At 53.3% G+C, this 20,329-nt stretch overlaps 1 protein-coding gene across 3 annotated transcripts in view; it reads right to left on the bottom strand.

Annotated features, from left to right (window-relative positions):
* PLXDC1 (plexin domain containing 1) overlaps positions 1-20,329 on the bottom strand; it is a 56,565-nt gene that overhangs the window by 30,161 nt on the left and 6,075 nt on the right. For 2 of the 3 annotated variants that reach the window (XM_087854447.1, XM_045777787.2), the window contains exons 2-5: positions 17,422-17,600; positions 3,296-3,439; positions 912-1,055; positions 550-619 (exon numbers count right to left, since the gene is read on the bottom strand). In XM_087854447.1, the coding sequence (XP_087710573.1) occupies positions 550-619; positions 912-1,055; positions 3,296-3,439; positions 17,422-17,600 (537 nt within the window). The remainder of the gene's footprint in view (positions 1-549; positions 620-911; positions 1,056-3,295; positions 3,440-17,421; positions 17,601-20,329) is intronic. The other variant, XM_045777788.2, reaches the window with a different exon arrangement.

Below are 20,329 nucleotides of genomic sequence, written 5' to 3'. Positions count from 1 at the left end.
TTGCTTCCTTGTGCAGGAAGGGATGGTGCGGAGGGAGCTGGAAGCGGACCTCTGACCTCTGTCCCCATCCCCACCTGCTGGGCTCCGGGTCTCCAGAGTGAAGAAGGCTCCCCCTGCCCCTCCAGGTGGGCACCGACTCCCACCTCTCCCTGTCCCTGGGAAAGTGCACAGGAGTCTAAGATGGGCTCCTCCTATCATCGAGGAACCTGATCCCAAGAACCAGGCTCAGTGAAGTCTCCTCCTCTCTCTCATTCGCAGACTCAGAAGCACAGGAACCACAGGGATTGCCCATGCTGGCCTGAGCTGGCCCAGAAGGATACACACACACACACACACACACACACACACACAAGCAAGTCAGCCAACGTCAGGGAGGTGGTCCAACACACACACTCATCTCCCTCCTGAGATTGGGGTCCCAAGAGAGCGCAATGTGGACCCTCCGCGTCTATCTGTACGCCCCTGTCTCCAGTGAACCTTCCCAGGTAAGTCCCTTGGGTTCTGGCTGAGATCTCCAAACCTCCCCCAGTCCCACCGACACAGCCTTACCTCCAGTTGCTATGGTGATCTGCCGCAGAGGATGCCCGTAGAAAGGAAAATCAAAGGACAAGACCACTCTCTGCAGGGCACGGGAGAGAATCAGCATGGGCCATGCTGTAGGCCAGGAAGCTGGGCACGCACACTGCCCCATGCTTGTCTGGACAGGGCAGGGGGCAGGCATGTCCAGGACAGACCCCCAGGACCACGGGTGGGCACCTTAACTCTGGCCAGCCCCCCCCCCCCAGCTTTCCCTGGAAAGCATCTCCCGGATCACCGACCTCAGGCCACAACCACGCCCACTGACCAGGCACAACGCCCTGGCCCCCAGCCTCCCAGCCCAAGGCAGCACTGCCAGGGACCGGCATACTCACCGAAGCCTGCCGGTGGGTGTTGGAGAGGATTCTGTGGACCTTCACTTGGCTCTGGTTGGCCTTGGCCACGTCCACCCACAGCTCCCGGCTTCGGGGCTCACTGGGGCCGTACAGACGGGACACATAGTAGTTGTGATTGTCCTCCTGCCCCCACCCGAGACAGAGACCACAGGAGGTATGAGGAGTCTGGCTGGCCAGGAGCCATCCTCTGCCCTTCCCCTGCACAGACTTCTGCTGCGAAGTCACCACCCTCCCTGGTGCTGGACCTGCGGCCTCGAGGGCTCCTTTTGGCCTGGATGTCCTGGGCTCCCCTTGACCCCAGACAGTAGCTCGGTACCCGGCCCATAGCCATGCCCCAACAGCTCTGGCCCCAGCCAAATCCACACCTGCTGTACCCATGCTCAGCCCTGCCATTTCCACACAGGCCAGAAGGCTTTCCCAGCAGCCCCCGAGTATCCACAGAGCACGCCCAGGGCAGAGCTCAGCTTGGGGCATCAGCGAAAAACAGACAGGGCAGCCCCAAATAGAGCTCTTGTCTTCAAGGAGCTCCCAGACTAAAGGGGAGACAGTCCCTGCCTGGGCTTACCCTGCTTCAGGGAAAAGAGAAAACTGGATCTTAGAAGCCACCAGTCTAAAGATGGAGGGAGAGGGGCGCCTGGGTGACTCCGTCAGTTAAGAGTCCAACTCTTGGTTTCGGCTCAGGTCATGATCTCAGGGTCACGAGATGGAGCTCCGTGTCGGGCTCTGTGCTGGGCATGGAGCCTGCTTAAGATTCTCTCTCTCGGGGCGCCTGAGTGGCACAGCAGTTAAGCGTCTGCTTTCGGCTCAGGGCGTGATCCCGGCGTTATGGGATCGAGCCCCACATCAGGCTCCTCCGCTGGGAGCCTGCTTCTTCCTCTCCCACTCCCTCTGCTTGTGTTCCCTCTCTCGCTGGCTGTCTCTATCTCTGTCAAATAAATAAATAAAATCTTAAAAAAAAAAGGTTCTCTCTCTCCTCCCGCTGCCCTTCCCCACCCCCTCAAGAAATAATAATAAATAGATACATAAAAAATAAAGATGGAGGCAGACCCTTGATCTTGGGCAGTTGCTAGTCTGACGGAGGAGGTAGGACTTACGCAAGTAGACCCACAGACAAAAACCCTTAAGCAGAGGGAGAATTCAGGGCCCACACGACAGTCACCGGAGAGCTGAGAAAGGAGAGAAGCAGCAGTGGTTCCTTCGAGACATTTCTAAATCTCTACCCTGAGCCCGATGCAGATAAAATAAAGAACAAGCCAGAACACAGCAGGCCAGGAGTTAATTCTGTCAAGCGTCTCCTGCACAGAAGCATTTAGGGCTGGGATTTGAAAGAGGATGGGAAATAGCAGGAAGGGTGGCGGAGCCCGGGTAGGGGGCGATGTCATAGCATTTCAGCCCATCTGGGAGCGCCAGCCCTAGGGGAGAAGGAGGCGGCGGCGGCCGATTTACTTGCGGCGGCTGCAGAATGGGGCTGCTGACCCGTGAGGAGCCCTGGACGCCGTGGTCATTAATCAGGCTGTCCAGCGGCCGAGGCTGCAGACACAGCAGAGCAGCCCATGTTCTCCCTGCCAGCCTGCCAGCTGCCCAGCCAGCCCTTGCCCTGGGCCCAGCATGAGCAGGGCTGCGGGATGCCTGTTCTCTCTACCCGCCAAGAGGCAGACTCTGCTCTTCTGACAAGTGACACGCTCTGGGGACCTGGGGTCAGGGCAGGGTGGGCGGGGGGCGGGGGGGAGATGAGCAGAAGAAGCATGGTGTGTCGGGGGAGGGGGACCTCCCCACAGCCCCTGCCTGGTTCCTCCCCTCCAGCCTGCAGACCGCCCAGCCCTCCGCCCGCCCTCGGCACGGCTGTCAGACAAATCTAAAGCACGTGCAAGGCCACATCACTCTGCTCACAAGCCATCTGGGGCTCCCACTGTCCTCCCCTGTAAGACCAGACATTCCGCACGGGTGACCTCTGCCTTTATCTATGGGGGTTAAGCAGAGACGATATGCTCAGCCGGAGGATCTGCTGATGAAGGAAAGGTCACCAGGCACAGCCCATCGAAGGCCTCCTTATCCACTGTTTCACTGCTACCGCCACGCATTCTGGTGACCGGAATGGGATCGCGTTACCAAGCAAAGCAGGACACCAGGAGACAGAGAACAGACACAGGCAGGTATGGTGGGAGTCGACCAAATGCCAAATGCAGCTCCCACGTAGTGTTTAAAAACGGCTGCTTGGAGGCTTGGAGAAGGGTCTGGTTTCTATCACCTGCTTCCTGGGACTCACCCGGTGAGAGCTTTGGCCAAACCTCCAAGCATCAGAAACGAGGGCCCCCGGGGCAGAAGCCACGCTCTGGGGCCGGGAAGCCCAAACCGATGCTCACATGCATTTGCTGCCTCAGCGAAGACAGCAGACGGTGGGGCGCCTGGGAACGCGTCTCATCGGTCCCCTCTGAAACCAGGTCAGTCTCACTCAAAGGCAATGGCTTCTCCTCTGTCCGTGGTTTCTCAGGTGACGTGGAAGGTTTCTAGAAGGTGACGTGGGCCACTTTTCAGTCATGGATTAAACTCTCTCCATCAGAAGGACCAGCGCGGGTCCTTTACGGGGCACAGAGCTGAGGGGACCGTGTCATGTTCATCTTCTCACCCCTGGCACCTCCCTAGTGCGTGGCTTGGCACCTGGCATATGGTAGGTGTTTGGATCTCCCAGGGGAATTAGTTCGGTCACAGGATCCCACAGCTGATGGGGCCCAAGGTGCTGCTGAGAACGTGCGGGGTGGTGACAAGGACAACATCTTCCCTCAGCACTGAGGGCAGGTGATGCATAAGCCACTTCTGAAGGAACCGGCTGCCTCCTCTGGGAATCCGCGTCTGTGGAAAGCCTTCCAAAGCTGGCACGTCCTGCACACGGGAGGAAGTCCCCTGACTCCTCAAGCTCGTCCCTGAGGAACTGAAGCTGGTGAGGGAGATGCTTTCCAAGCAAGGAAGAGACACCCTGGCTCCACCCGGCAGCAAGCGTAGGACACGGGTGCCTCTGTGCCTTCAGGGCATCGTCCTAAGTGTGACTGCTTGTCCATAGAGAGGAGAAGGAAGACCTTGCGGGCATTTGGGGTCAATAACTATATGCTGCATGGGTGAAAAGGAGACTAGCATTGAGGGGGGCCTGGAGAGAAAGAAAGCAGCTTGGTTTCTGACTGCTTTCCACGACCCTGAGGTCAGGCTGCCCGTCGTCTCCAGCCCTTGGATCCCATAGGAGGTCTCTCCTCCTACTGTAAACCCTTCTCCTGACACAGCTCGAAGAGCCCCTCGGAGCCAAAAGGGCACTAACTAGAAGAGTCTTGCTCACGGGGTGATCTGAGGGTCTCCCAGGGAGACCCCAGACAGTCCTCACCAGCACAGACAGTGAGACTCTGAATGGGAAGAGAGAAGTAAGAAACCCAATTTCTGGGAGAGTTTTCCCTGACAACACCCAGGCTGCCATATTTTTCTTCTATAAAATCAATCACTGCCGGCTTCTTCTTCTTCTTTTTTTTTTTTTTTTAAGATTTTATTTATTTACTAGAGAGTGAGCGCGAGATCACAAGGGGGGGAGGGGCAGAGGGAGAAGCAGGTTCCTCGCTGAACAAGGAGCCGGATGCGTTACTCGATCCCATGACCCTGGGATCAGGACCTGAACTGAAGGCAGGCGCTTAACGGACTGAGCCACCCACGCATCCCACTGCTGGCTTCTTGACTAACTACAGAGGGGACGAGTCATGTGGAAATTCCCCAACCTTGGGGGCGTTTCCCATTTGTTACTGCAGACCCCCGTCCATGCTGCCAACCAGGGCCAGCAGTTTTGATAGAGGAAGTCCACCCGTGACAGAGATGGATAAATGCTTCCCCATAACCATTCTCTCCTTCTTCCTTTAGTGTCCATGGGGCACATGGCCACCCAGCCAAGACTGCGTGTCCCAGCCCTCCTTACAGCTAAGCGGGGCTACGTGACTACGTGGGATTGGGCAGCCATCTTGGGCCACAGCAGAGAAGGTGCGCGTTGCAGAGGGGAGAGCAGCAGCATAGAGGGCAGCTGGGTCCCCCGCACCGCGGAGACACTACGTCAACCCCTGCTTACGGACACTCAACTATTACATGTGCGGCAAGAATAAACTCGTGCCTCTGTCCCTCATCGGTTGAGCATTTGTTACAATAGCTGCATCTGCGTCCTAATGAATACGAACAAGGTCCCAGAGGCCTCCTTAGGCCGGTCAGTCTGAGGGCTTCTCCACTGTCATCCACATACATGCATCTCCTAAAAGGATTTAGAGGCCGTGCCTGACAGTGAGCGTGTCCCAGGAATTCACCCAATTCAGGCCGGCCCGTGTGTTGGACCTGCTGTCCGAGGGGCAGTCCCGTTCTCCCCGAGGGCCGCCCTGCAGACACTGTAGACTGGAGGTTAGAAGCTACGACAGGGGTGGCCTGACAGTACAGAGGGTCAGGGGGCATAGCCGGAGCCAGACTACTTGGCAAGTCCACCAAAGGGAATTGTGTTTCCTTGAAATGCGTGCAAGAAGCCCTGGTCAATAATCCACATTCGTTCTGATGTGGGTTTCAAACAGTATCGGTCGTGGAATCCTTTCTTCCAATCAATCTTCCACGGAAGCTGAATACATAAATCGCGTCGAAGTATGGCCATTCCGGGGGAAGGAAAGAAGCGCCTGGAGCCCAGCCTGCCGGGCTAGTTCCTTCTCCACCACCCTCCACCCCACGGCAGCCCGTGCAGGAAGCACCTCTGTGAACCCTTAGGGTTCCATGGAGAGCACTTTGAAAACCACTGCTCTAGGGTCAGGTGAGAACGTGTGGGGTGGTGACAAGGACAACATCTCCACGGCTATGGAGTCAGACAGACCCAAGTTCAAAAACCGGCTCCACTCTATGGTAGGTAGTGCGAAACAGTACCCTCCCCACAGCTTCAGTCCCTCGTCAGGAACCTCCTGCACAGAGGTCTTGAAAGGATTAGACAAAACATATCAATGGAAGCTCTTAGCCCAGTGCCTGGTCCACAGTAGGTGTTCGCTAAGTACGAGCTATTACGATTTTGTTGGACCTTTCCAAGAAAGGTTTTGATTGTGGAGGCTGTCTCCTGCAAACCAACCCCAGCTCCATCCTAAACGTCTGCTGTTACCGTGTCTCTTTGGCCTCAATTATTCATGCCTGGAGCCCGCCAGGCACTTCATTTCTGACAGCGGGGCAGCATTTACCTTGGCTGAGCTCAAGACGTTTCTGGACAGGAACTCCGGCTAAGCTGTCACCATCGACCCGTCAACTGCCAGCCAACTGGCAGGTGAATATGCTGGGGCAGGCCACCAAGGGCACCCTGCCGGGCCTGCTGGAGAGGTCTGGCCAGCCAGGCTTGTCAGGACGGTGCTCCAGGCAGCCGGGTCCAACCCAGGAGGTGCTGCTGGGATTGCTGGGGGAGGGGGCATCCCATTCCCCAACTCCACCATCCCCCGAAGCCTGACAAGTGCCATAGTGATGTTCTCCAGATCCCCGCTCCTCAAAATGTGCCCCGGGGACCAGCAGCATCGGTATTACCTGAGAGCTCATTGGAAATGCAGAATCCCGGGCCCAACCCCAAACCTGCTGGGTCAAAATCCGAATTTGAACAAGCTATCCAGGGGATTCTTTGGCACAGAAAAGTTTGAAAAACACTGGTCGAGAAGCACCCCCTGTCCAGACCAATATGCCAGGTATTTTCACCCACGAGGAGACTGTGTTAAACCCTTGGACTCCAAAGGCAGGAAGACCTGGGCTCTTGTCCTGGCTCTGTCACTCACTAGCTGTGCAACCTGAGGCAAGCACTTCACCTCTCTGTTCCAAGACAGTATTAGAAATATTCATCTCCTGGGGTCGGTGGGTGAATTCAATGTCAGGCCATAGAATGAGGTCTGCACTCAGAAAGGACTCCCATAACATCACCTTTTATTATTATTTCCCATACCTCGTGTATCCACATGGTCTCCATCTGCCCTCTGGAAGTATTCAAGCCTCAGGTTAAAATAAACCCACACAGAACACTTGTCATCAAAGAGGGCAGAAAGCGGGTCCATCCTGGCAAGGGCGGAGGTGGTGGGGACCCAGGCCAGACAAAGGGGCGCTGGCGTCAGCACTGAGGCCCCAGCGTAAAGAGGTGTCAGGATGGATGAGGCTGACCTAGGAAGGCCCTGGAAGTGGGGGGTTGCACCAGGCTCAGAAAGACGGTGGGGGCCGGCTTTCTAGACAAAGCATTTCTCGATGCCCCCAACACTTCATGGAAATGGAAGAATCATCCCCTCCCGGCACTGACTCACCATGAGGAGGAAATATCAGCCAACCAGGGATTCCGACAGCATAAATATATCGTATCACCACACAGAATCAGGACAAGGCAACACAAAAACAAAACCAGACCCCCCCCATCCCTCATCTAGTCCCATGCTAGCATATTTCCTTCTAGCCTTTTCCATTTGTATACAACTCACATGGCTGTAATCCTGCTGACCTTCCAGGTGTGTGGACCGCTTCTGTCAGGTTTCATGGTATCTGAGGCGGTTTTGGACGGTGAACATGGTCTTTTAACCATCACCTGTAATGGCTTCCTGTCCATCTACTCAGAAGAAAAGCCCCAATTTTCTTAACTATTTCCCTATTGTTGGGGCAGTCAGGTAGCTCCTAATTTTTATGCTCTCATGAATACTCCTGTGATGACCTCATTGACGTACTTCCCACCTCCGGGATGGTTTCCCCTGCTTTAAAGCTTGAAAGATGTGATACAAAGCAGTGCTTCTCAAACCTTAATGTGCACCCAAACCACCAGAGAATCAGGTCCTGATTCTGCAGGGCCTGAGCTTCTGCATTTCTTTTTCTTTTCTTTTTTTCTTTTTTCCTTTTTTTAAGTCATCTACACCTAGTATGGGGCTGGAACTCACAACCCCGAGATCAAGGGTCACACACACCACTGACTGAGCCAGCTGGGCACCCCTGAGCTTCTGCATTCTTTTTTTCTTTTTTAAGATTTTTATTTATTTATTTGACAGAGAGAGACAGCCAGCGAGAGAGGGAACACAAGCAGGGGGAGTGGGAGAGGAAGAAGCAGGCTCCCAGGGGAGGAGCCTGATGTGGGGCTCGATCCCAGAACGCTGGGATCACGCCCTGAGCCCAAGGCAGACGCTTAACGACTGCTCTACCCAGGTGCCCCAGCTTCTGCATTTCTAATAGGCTCCCAGGCACAGCCGATCCTGCTGGTCCCCCCCACCAAACTTTGAGTAGTGAGGATGTGAAGCACAACACCAGAAGTTTCGAGGCCAGGAAACCCTCTTTTGTTGCCAGCATACTGTTTTTGTACCACCAGGTAAGATCTGGAGAAAAAGAACTACCTTCCCCTGCCCACCTTTCTGGTTAACTTTCTCAACCAATTAACTCACTGGATTTTGAGAACAACTCCACAAGCCTTTCTCAGTCCCACCGTATAGATGAGGAATCTGAGGTTTAGAGCAAAGATGTGGCAAGGATACCTAGTATTTACCGTGCCTGGGAGCACTGCAGGGTGACCAGATGTCCTAGTTCGCCTGCTACTGGAATTTCCCAGGTTGCTAGATGTTCACTGTGAAACCCGGGACCATTCTGGGAACACCAAGGTGATTGGTCACCTACACCAGAGCCTAATTCAGAGTCAGCCAATATTTATCATTCCTGACCCTGTGCCAGGCCCTTAATGTAGATTTCTGTAGAACATCTTTGCAATTACATTTAGACAATAGCATTCCCATTTGACAATGAAGAAAGGTTAAGAAATTTGCCCCCCCCCAAAAAAAAGGAAATTTGCCCAAGACAAAAAGACAAACAACTCAATTTAAAAATGGGCAAAGCGGCATAGGACTTAAGTAGACATTTCTCTGAAGAAGATATATGATGGCCAACAAGGCATGAAAAGATGCTTAACATCATTAGTCATTCAGGAAACACAAAGCAAAACCACAATGAATATCATCTTACATCCATTAGGATGTTAAAATTAAAAAAAAGAAAGACAATAACATGTGTTGGCAAGGATGTGGAGAATTTGAAACCTTCATACATTGCTGGTGGGAGTGTAAAATGGTTCAACTACTATGGAAAACAGTTTGGAGTTTCCTCAAAAAGTTAAACATAGAGTTGCCGTATGACCCAGCAATTCCGCTCCTAGGTATATGGCCCAAAGAGTTGAAAACAGGTCCTCAAACAAATACATGTACACGTGTTCATAGCATCAATATTCACAATAGCCAAAAGGCAGAAACAGCCCAAGTGTCTATCAACAAATGAATGAATAAGCAAATTACGATATAGTCGTACAATGGAATAGTATTCAGCCATAAAATAGAGGAGACTTGAAAACATTATGCTAGGTGAAAGAAACCAGACACAAAAAGTCATATATTGTATGATTTCATGTATATGTGAGACATTCAGAATAGGTAAATCTATAGAAATAGAACAGAGATTGGTGGTTGCTAGGGGATGAAGGGAGAGGGGATGGGGAACAACTGTCGTGGGATTAAGCCCCCTGTTGGGCTCCACAGCATTTCCTTCTGGAGTGATAAAAACGTTCTGAAACTAGATAGAGGTGATGCTTGCACAACACTGTCAATGTATTAAACAAATGCACTTCACTTTAAAATGGCTAATGTTACGTGGGCACCTGAAGTGTCTGACTTGTGATTTTGGCCCAGGTCATCATTTCATGGTCATGGGATTAAGCCCCCTGTTGGGCTCCACACCAGCAGGGAGTCTCTTTGGGATTCTTTCTCTCCCTCTTTCTCTGTCCCTCTCCCCATCTGTGCACTCTCTCTTTCTCTCTCTCTAAAATAAATAAATCTTTTAAAAAATGTTTAATTTTATGTTATGTAAATCTCACCTCAACACACACAAAAAAGAAAGAAACCAACCAACCAACCAACCAACCAACCAACCAACCAACCAACCAACCTGCCCAAGGGAAAGGAAAAGTATCAACAAGAGTAACCTTTGTGGGAGATGGACGTCCTGGGGCTGAGCAGCCAGGAGGGGTCCTTGGCACTGGACTGAGCCCGGAGGGGGTGGGGAGATGACGGGATCAGAGAACTCATCGTGTGCCTTGCACTTTGCTCTTGAATGTCAACCCTGTGACATCAGTATTTACCTCCCCATTTGGGAAATTCGAAGTTAGTGGGGGCTTGCAGGGATTCATTAATTGAGAGGTTAAGCATCCAGCCCAGGGTCAGGCAGCTGGTACATGCCAGGGTCAAGATCAGGGCCCAGGACTGCTAGATTGTTTCTACAGCGCTGGAGACTGGATACCTGGGCTCCACATCCCACCTCCCCAAACAACCCTTCTTCTTATAAAACCCCTTATCTTCTCTCTTCGTGACCTTCCCCTCCCTCCACCCACCTCACACACTACTCCCAGAATTCTCCCAGGTTCGGGCTCCTCCCCTCATCCTTTCCCCTGAGCCCACTGGCACCGTGCGGTCCTTCCATGAGCACTGCTTGCTCTCCAGGTGTCTGGGCTACGAGTCTGTCTGTCTGTGCCATCTCCCCCGGGCCCTTCTATCTGGAGAGGAGGCCTTCTAGAGATCTCCTTTCAGAAACTGCGTCCTTTGGAAGGTTGTAGAAACCAGGCAGGTATTGTACTCATTCGTCCCTCTTGCTGTCCACCATCTTGGTCCACAGGATGCCTGCCTGGACGCAGGGTCCCTCAGCATTCCTGGGCCCCCCATGGTGGGGAAAGAGAAGGGAAATTTTGCTTGGCCAGAGAGAAGAGGAACTTAAAGAAGCAGAGCCCTAGGGAAGACTGGGGTGGGAGGAAGGGGTCTTTCCTACCATGGAGAGAACTATTCTATTATAGGGGAACCTCCAAATCTGAACGTTCTCAAGCTTGGTTCCTCCCAAACTCTGGGCTACGTCTGAAACAGAGAACCAAGAAAACCCTGGATTATAATTGGAAATCCCCAGGATTGAAGAACTTTGTCCAAGGCTTCCTTCCCCTTTCCAGCCTCTCAGAATAAACTGAGCCACAGCCCAGGGTTTCTGTCTTAGCACTATGGCTCCCCCCAACCCCCTCCAAAAAAGTTGCCAGTGTTCCAGGGCCTCAGAATTGGTCTTGGTGGAAAATCTCTGGAAAGCTCGGTCCACACAAGAGTCCTATTTCCACTGGGGCATGGTGGTAGAGTGGGCGTGAGAAAAAAATCTAAGGAGAGGGCTCTGGCCGGGGGCCTTGGAACTGCCAGCTCACCCTCAGAGTGCTGGCGGGATGCCTCAAGGCCTCAAAGCAAGAACGTCTGAGTCGGACAGAGCCCAGGGTGCTGGGCAGAAGGAGCTGAGCAGAGGACTCTGGTCAGGGAGGCTGGGCAGAGGGGCCGGGCAGGAGTCTTGGCAGGGATCTTAGGAGAAGGGACTGGGAAGAAAATGTTGGGCCAGAGGGGGCAAGACAGGAAGATAGAGAGACTTGGGCAGCGAAGGTCTGGGATGGAGCTGGGCAGAGGGCCTGAGTCAGAAGAGAAGCCCACGGCCCGGAGAATGTACCGGGGACCAGTAAAGGAAGATGAGAGGCCTCAAGGGTGGGCGTGTGGGGAATGGAAGTCCACCTGCCAGCCCCTTGACCCCTTGACACCCCAAAGCAGAGGTCCAAAGCAGGCTGTGATAGGTAAGCAGCAGAAACGTTCTCCTGGTGAGACTCAAGGAAACCTTCTGAAACAGACCAAACCAGATCCACTGGAATATCCTCCTCCCACCACTCCCCTCCTGCCTAGCCCTTTGCCACCAAGTCTTGGTCTAGATCGGGTTTCGTCCGGTCAAACAGACCCCAGCTCTCAGAGGCGCTGAGCAGAGACTCGAGAGAAGCAGGTGTCTCCGGGGCCCTTTGCTGGGCTCCCGAGTGGCCAAGGATGCCCGCTGTCCTGGGTAGAGTGGGCACATAGCATGGATGGGGTCGGCCGGGGGGGCCTTGAAGCCTGGCCGTGCTGAAGGGGGTGATCATCAACGTCCCCCATCCAACACCGCTCGGTGCAAGGCCTCGTGGGTTCCGGGCGGTAATGGAACACGGGCCCCCCTGAGGCCCCAGCACGAGGCCACTTGGGTCTCAGGTGTGCGCCCACGCGTTCTGACGTGTGGAAGCTCTGCCGTTCTCTTAGATGTGTGCGAACCCAAGAGTCAAGTAGAGTTGGGGTACTTGCAGGCACTGAGTCCAAGGACGGACCCCAGTACTATCTCTTCTCCTCAACCCCATCTTCCTCTGTTCCTTCAAAGGAGGAGTTCCCACCGTGTGCCCGGCACCCATGGGAAAGTCTGAAAAGTCTGGGGTCTCACAGGGCTTCCGTTCTGGGGGCAGGACAGGCAATATAAACAAATAAATAGATAATTCCATGCAGGCGGTGGTAAGTTTTATGGAGCAAAACAGTCTATTCCCCCTGCGACAGTCACAGCCCCGCAGCTGTGAGCAAACAGCCATCTCTAGAGCCTTCTCTATACCAGGCTAAATACATCCACCATGCTGGACTCCTCTGGTTTCTAGATAACCACCTAAAAGGGGGCACAAGCCCCTCAGCATCTGGTCAGGCCAAGAAATGTCCCACACTATCTCTAGAGCCCTAGCACTGGTTCCCGGGTTTCTGTGGGCTTCCATTGGTTTCCACTAACACAGTCAGCTTTCCCACCTCCGTCCTTGGCAGCCACTTCACACCCCTGACTCATCTGCAGCCTCCAAGCCGTGAGGAGCCCCACATCTTTTCCTCATGAACTGCCGCTAAGCCCCATCTCTCCCACCTTATTTTAAACTCAAGTGCCAGGATTTATATTTATCCTGGTAGTTTCATCTGGCATGAGGCCGACGATCCCTCAGCCTGCCAAGGCCGTCTTCCGCATCCCAGCCTGACATCTGAACCCTCTTCCAGCTGAGGCAGAAGTCTGATCCTCCCGTCTTTCAGGCAGAGCTGGGCACAGCCTCCGGGGCAGTCAGAGGGGTCTCCTGCCAGGGGGACCTTGCTCCTTCACGGGGACTCTCGATGTGTGGCTGCCGAGGGGGCCACGACACTCCCGGGATGGTGGAAGTGGTTTCATCAAGGGTAGCCACGTGGTACCTGAGAAAGCTTCACGTTCTGCCGAAGGTCATTCTAGTAAGCGATTTTAAAATTGGTTTGACATATTACAGATCCGAAGATCCCACACCTAGATGACCATCAGAATCCCATGGGAACTTTTATTTTTTTTAAAGATTTTATTTATTTATTTGAGAGAGACTGAAAGCAAGAGAGATCACAGAGGGAGAGGCAGAAGCAGACTCACTGCTAAGGGGAGAGCCTAATGTAGGGCTCGATGCAGGGCTCGATCCCAGGACCCTGAGATCATGACCTGAGCCAAAGGCCGACGATTATCCCACTGAGCCACCCAGGCATCCCTCACAAGGGGACTTTGAAAGAAACTAACTCCCATGCTCCATCTCCAACATGTCTGGACTAGTCAGTCCAGGGTGGAGCCCAAGAATTTGTTTCTTTAATTTACTTTTTTTATTTATTTGAGAGAGAGCACAAGCAGGGGGAGGGACAGAGGGAGAAGCAGCAAGGAGCCCAACTCGGGGCTTGATCCTAGGACTCCAGGATCATGGCCTGAGCCAAAGGCAGAAACTTAACTGACTGAGCCACCCAGGAGCCCCTGTGCTGTTGTTTTTTAAGTTCTGGGGTTGTTGAATCTATACTATACTAGCTCTTTTTTTTTTTTTAAGATTTTATTTATTTATTTGACAGAGAGAGAGACAGCCAGCGAGAGAGGGAACACAAGCAGGGGGAGTGGGAGACGAAGAAGCAGGCTCCCAGCAGAGGAGTCTGATGTGGGGCTCGATCCCGGAACGCCGGGATCACGCCCTGAGCCCAAGGCAGACTCTTAACGACTGCGCCACCCAGGCGCCCCCATACTATACTACCTCTTAATGATTCCCACCCCCCTTTCTGAATGCCCACAGTGATTGCTTCCAGAAGTCTACCTTTCTGTGGCTCTTCTGCAAGGTCCTCTCTGCACGGACTGCGACATGGCGCTTTGACCATGGCATCTGGCCCAGAGCAAGTATCCGTTCTTTAACTGATGGCTCAACAAAGCTGGGGGGTTGGTAAGGGTGTCCAGGGACCCCCTCACTCAGGGCACCATCATCCCACCATGGCTCCTTGGTTCTCCGGGATGGAGAAGACAGGGCAGAACGGGAAGTGAGTTGGGGTTTCCTTCTCTAAGGTTCTATCAGGTTCCATCTCATAGAGGTATTAGGCGAGGGAGGCAGTGGGGCCCCAACCTCAGGTACAACATTTAAGGTGGCACCAACAAACCCAGCCATGGAGATAGAGAATATCTTCATGCAATATTTGAAAATAGAAATGAGTGCAAAAAAATCCGCAATGAACAATATATCAAATTGTAAACAGGATCAGTAATAGTGCCAAGCCATGTCAGAGCCTGAGGTAAAGGGAAAAATAAGTCATGGAAACGATGCAGAAGGAGGGAGAGTTCAGAGCATTTATGACCCTGCTCCCTCCCTCCCAGGCTGCTGGCTGGCTCTGGTCCCTCTTCAGTCCCCACTGCAATGGCTCATAGATGCAGCCCCCCCTGCAGAGACGGCCACCGCTCTTGCTGGTTTGGGTCACCACCCCCCCTGCCAGCTCCAGGGTAGAGGCCTTAGCTGTTCCTGCTCTCGCTGTTTCCAAAGCACTTTACCATCCCCTGCTGCTGTCCTTCACCCTGCCCACTCCTGGGTAAACTGTCCCTGCAGTAAACTCCCCCACTGGAAAGAAAGACAGAAAGACGGGAAGGAAGGAGGGAAGAAAGGAAGGGAGGGAGGGAGAGAAGGAGGGAGGAAGGAAGAGCAGAGCAGGAAATTTTTTTTTTTTAATTTTTAAAATATCCTAAGAAAAGATATTACATCCATGACACAGAACAGAATGTTTTTTCTTTCCTAAGAAAAGAAAAAATCAGAAAATAATAAAGAGCTCTTGGAAATCAAAAACATGATAGCAAGAAAAAGATCAGTCACATTAAGAACATAAGGTTGAGGGGCGCTGGGTGGCTCAGTTGGTTAAGTGTCTGCCGATTGAGTCCTACCTGGGGCTCTCCGGTCAGCGGGGAGTCTGCTTCTCCCTCTCCCTCTGCCCCTCCCCACTCATGCTTGCTCTCTCTTTCTCTCTCAAATAAATAAATAAAATCCTTAAAAAAAAAGAAAAGAAAAGAAATTTGAGAAAATCTTCCAGAAAATGGACCACCTCGACCACCACCAAGCAAATATGCAAAGAAACAAAGGCAAAAGGCATGGACAACAAAAGAGAGAAGGAAATTCAAGGATCAATCCCTGAGATGGACAACTAATCAGGGGAATTGTAGAAAGAAGAGAACAGGCAGAGAGAAATAAAACAAGAGGGCTTTCCACAACCGGTGAACGTAAGTCCTAGATTGCAAGAGTGCATCGCACATCCAGCGAAGTGGGAGGAAAGAGAGCCAGGGGCAGGGCACAGGACCGCACTTCCAGAATACTGGGGTTACACTCCAAACGCTTCCAGAGGTGGGGGGAAAGCAGTTGGAAACAACGAACAAGAGTACGCAGGCCATCAAACCTCTCAACGGTGACACTGGAAGCCAGAAGATAATGCCTGCAAACTTCTGAAAGAAAATTATTTTTAATCTAGAATTCTATATTCAGACAGACCATCAATCAAGTGCGAGGATAGAATAAAGCCATTTTCAGAGACATGCAAGCTCTCTAAAGAATTTTCCCTCCTGTGTAACTTTTTTCAGGAAGCTACACAAACCAGGGGGAGAAGCAGGAAAGAGAAGTCACAGGGTCCACAGAATAGGGCACCCAACACAGGAGATAGCCAAGGGGGGGGTTTTCCAACGTCAGAGGAGAAGGAGGCCCCACGATGACGGTGGGGCGCTTGGGTGGGGCAGCAGACAGCCCAGGTTGGAGCAGGTTTCCAGGGGGGGAAATAAAAACAGACAGGTTGGACCCCTACCAAAAATTCTATTTGAGGTCAGTGGACATGTAAGAATATATAACCATGGGAAGTACAGAAAACTAAGCAAATGGGGGCTGGGGCAAGGATCCAGGAAAACCAAAAATTATACAAGAAAGTAAACAATGATATTACCCTGCTTGGATTAGTGGCGAACAATATTTACATGATTATCATGATATAAAGCAGAGCATATGGATTTAACAAAAATACTGAGAGTAGGATGACATTCGAGGGAGTGTATAAAAGACAAATCTTCATCTACACAACAGGTAGTCAACAGATAATGTCTAAATGAATTAATCAAGAGGCAGCAGCATAAGCAAATTACTTAGAAATATGATGGTAACCGCCAGAAGAAATGGCCCCCAGTGGCGCCTGCGGAGCAAGGGGCGGGCAGGCGCTGAGGGGAGGGGCGGGGCAGAGGGGCGGGGTGGAGGGGCGGGGCGGGGCAGAGGGGCAGGCAGGGGCAGAGGGGCGGGGCTTTGTTTTCTGATCTTAGCACCCTTTGACCTTTCTGACTATCTACATGCACTTCTTTGATGTAAAAAGATCGTTCTTGAGCATAAAATAAAGAAATGTACGCCGAGAAGCACATCCTGTTGTTGCTTCTTGTTTCATAGTTTTTCTGCGCCCTGGGAATTCAATCTCAACTACAGGCGCCTATACACCCGGCCAGAGCCACGCTCACACCTGCACGGTCACACACATTCATCACACACACTCACAGACAGCCCTCGGTGACAGACACACAGGCAAGTGTATGTAATACACAAAAACCCTCAGACACACGTGCAAACACACACTCACGGTGATCCATTCACCCACAGACACGGAGTCCCCGCCAGCCTCCTGGGAAGAAAGCCGGCTGGGGAGCAAGGGCAGACATTGCAAGGACAGCGCCTTCTCTGGGCCTTGACCCTCCTGGCCTCCCTTCACCACCCCAACCCCACCCACCCCCCCCACCCCCGCAACTGCCCCCTGACAGCGGAGGCTCTCTCCCAGAGCTTTACCCTAATTGCCTTCTCTACTCTGTGCCCTGCCCCAGGCTAAGCAGCCATTAACTCTTTTAGGCCACACCAAATGGTGCGGTCTGTACATGGTGCATAAATGGGAAGCGAGAGGGGCCTGAGCTGGCAGCTGGATGTGACTGACAATGCCACCTTCATTCAGCTTTTTGTGGAGGCCTCAGGCAGGGAAAGAGTCCAGTGTCAGAAACCCCGTGCACACGCTGTGCATCCTTGGGCAAGTCACTTCACCTCTCTGGGCGCACGAGGAGGTAGGCAATCTATGAAGCTCCGAGATGTGAAGATTTTATGTCCCAGGCTGGGCCCGGCTTTCATCCCCACCCTCGGGAGCCCTCTCACCATGCTGACATCCAAGGCCAGTCCCAAAGGATGGGATTTGTGCCTCTGACAAGTACACCCAGGGCGCCTGGGGAGCCTCCCCACCGCCACTTCCCTCCCTTTCCATGTTCCTCCAGCACTCACCACCACCCTGGTCCTGTTATCTGGCAGTGTGTCAATGGCCAGCGTGCCCCCGCCAGGGTCTTGGCTCAGCTGGGTCCTGTCCGACTCCAACACATGCCTGGGGCTCTCTCGGGCTCTCCGACTCCAGCCCTGCGTGGTCCCCTTGGCAGCCCATCCAGCGCCGCGGGCTGCATCCTGTCCTGGGAGAAGGAGACAGAAAGCTGAGTCTCAGCAGTGAGGGTGAAGGTCCAAGGAGGCGACCAGCCCACTTACTCTGCAGAGGTCCCCAACACCATGCCCTCACGGACTGTGGGGACACCCCACGTGCACTGAGAGCCTCATGCCAGCTCCACGCCACACACTCTGCACACAGAACACCTTTAGTCCCTCACCCTGGCCCTCCACAGTAGATACGATGCTCTCTGTTCCGCAGCCGGGAATCATGGGCTCACAGAGCTTAAAGAATGTCACACCTTGGGGTTAGGGATGGAGGTAAGTTCCAAACCTCCAAAAGGGTAATTATTCTCAACCTTTGCCGTGCGCTGGAGTCTTTGGCGGAGCTTTAAAAATTCCTCATGTCTGGGTCCCCCCCTTGCCCTGAGATCCTAATACTATTGTTCTGTGGTGGGGCCTGGGCATTAGGAGTCTTTTTTTTTTTTAAGATTTTATTTATTTATTTGACAGAGATAGAGACAGCCAGCGAGAGAGGGAACACAAGCAGGGGGAGTGGGAGAGAAAGAAGCAGGCTCATAGCGGAAGAGCCTGATGTGGGGCTCGATCCCAAAACGCCGGGATCACGCCCTGAGCTGAAGGCAGACGCTTAACCGCTATGCCACCCAGGCGCCCCAGGGCATTAGGAGTCTTAAATGATCCCCAGGGGAGCTTCTGAGAAGCCCTGAACCAAACTCTGTAGCCAAGCGTGAGAACCGTGGCTCTGGAACATTCCAAACCAGTTCTTTATTTCTCCATCAGAAATGGCACAGAATCTCCAGGGGACTCCGGGGACTAGAAGCCGGAGAGCAGAGTTCTTTGAGTTCAGGGCTTCTCAACATTAGCACTACCGACATTCTGGACTGGAGAATTCTTTGTTGCGGGGGCAAGTCCAGCAGCGTCCCGGCCTCTGCCCACTACATGCCAGTGGCATCTCCTCCCAGATGATGACGATCGAAGATGTCTCCATGATGGGGACCACTGTTTAGTCCTGTGACTACCTGCAAACCCCTGGGGCAAGTACATTTCTCCCTAAAACATGGAGCTTCACCCCCATTGAGGATGGCAAAGAGGTTTCACCTCAAAAGTCATCTCCAATCAATTAGTGACAGCCAGGAGCACTCTAACTGAGACACACTCGGAAGCTCCATCCGTGGGTAGCAGGAAAGATGGTCATGATCAGTGAACAAGGTCTGCCAGGGCACAGGATTGGAAAGACGCCGCACACGGCCATTCAGCAAACATTCCTAGACTCGCTGTTCTCTTCTGTCTCCTCTAGGTCATTACGTGGGTGCTAAATGTCACAGAAACCATGCTTTTCCTTTTCAGAAAGATTCGTGCCCCCAAAGATGTGTCTCATATTGTCACTGCAATTGTCACACCTGCTATGGCCGTGTGTAGGGGACACAGTTCACCAGAGAGGTGGATCTGCTATTTCCTGTGATATTCATCAGTTCCAGGCCCACCCTGTGTCCGACGCCCTTCTCCACCTCTGCCTGCCCCACCCCCTCCCCAGAGCGCCTGGATATAATCCTCTTTCCTAGAGCACCCGAGGGTGTAACTACGTGCCTGTCTCCCCGGTAGATGAGTCCCCCCAGGACTCTCCCCATCTTCTGCAAATGTGTATTCTCAGTGTCTAGCAAACAGTAGGTGCTCAATCACTGTACAATTGAGGACACGATACTGGAGGTAACTCTTGGGAGCCAGGAAGGACAGAGGTTGAGACAAGGCTTGGCCAGCACCAGGCCTGGGGCTGGGGCCAGGCCTCTGCTGTGGGGCTCTGGTTTGTCATTAGACATTTTATCCAATTAAGTCATTCTTGGCTGCTGGGGCTTGCTGGACCCTTGCCGGCCCCTTCTCACTTCTCTGCCCCTAATGGCAACCAGATGCTCTGGAGAAGGTGGGGAGAGGGGCAGTCCCCAGCCCCCCTTCCCCAGGTTGCCCACTGGTTGAGATGGGCCTGCGCCCAGAACTGGGAAGGCAGTCTGCCCATGGCTCAGACCCCAAGCCGGGCCTGTCTTGCCCCTCTCGGGTGGGGCCCAAAGCTGCCTCGGGAGATAGAACTGTTTGTGCTGGGCTGCTCTGCCCGGCTCCCCAGGTCATCCTGCAAGCAGCCCTTGGGCCTGGGCTACAGCCAGAACAGGAAAGGAATGTGTGTAGACCGAGGGGAGGGGCTTCACGGGTCTGGAAGGGGATGCTGGAGGTCTGCAGGCATCACAATCCTGCAACTGAGACAGGAGGGTACTTGCCACGTGGGGGTCCAAGGCCCGAGAAGACGCCTGGGAAAGGGGCAGGGAAGGGACACCTGCTCCCACAGGCCTTGGGACCTTGGACCCATCCGTTTACCTCTCTGAGCCTCTGTCTTGCCATCACAAACACAGGGGTGACAGTCATATCTACAGCACAGGCTGCTATGGGCCACAGGTGCAAAACGCCAACGAGAAGTCTTTCTCATCAGAGCGCTCAGGGCCCAGGTCAGAGGCAGAGCCCATGAAGGCAGGCAGAGAAGGGGATGGAGAGGGAAGAGGCCCAGGAATCTGCCCTACCCTGGCCTAGCCCTGAGTCCGACCCTCTCAACCGCACCCCTACATCTGTCTCCCTGCCACCGCCCCTCCCGGTTGGCTAGGGCAGGACATCACCCCTCAGCGCGTGGAAGGAGCCAACACAGCTGGTGGCTCACATGTGTGTGTCGGGGCCCACGTGCCTGTGCACACCAGAC

Source organism: Ursus americanus, chromosome 23 (assembly GCF_024610735.1).
Source record: "Ursus americanus isolate L20-20 chromosome 23, mUrsAme1.1.p, whole genome shotgun sequence".
Lineage (NCBI taxonomy): Eukaryota > Metazoa > Chordata > Mammalia > Carnivora > Ursidae > Ursus > Ursus americanus.
This window is presented reverse-complemented; position numbering and strand designations above follow the sequence as displayed.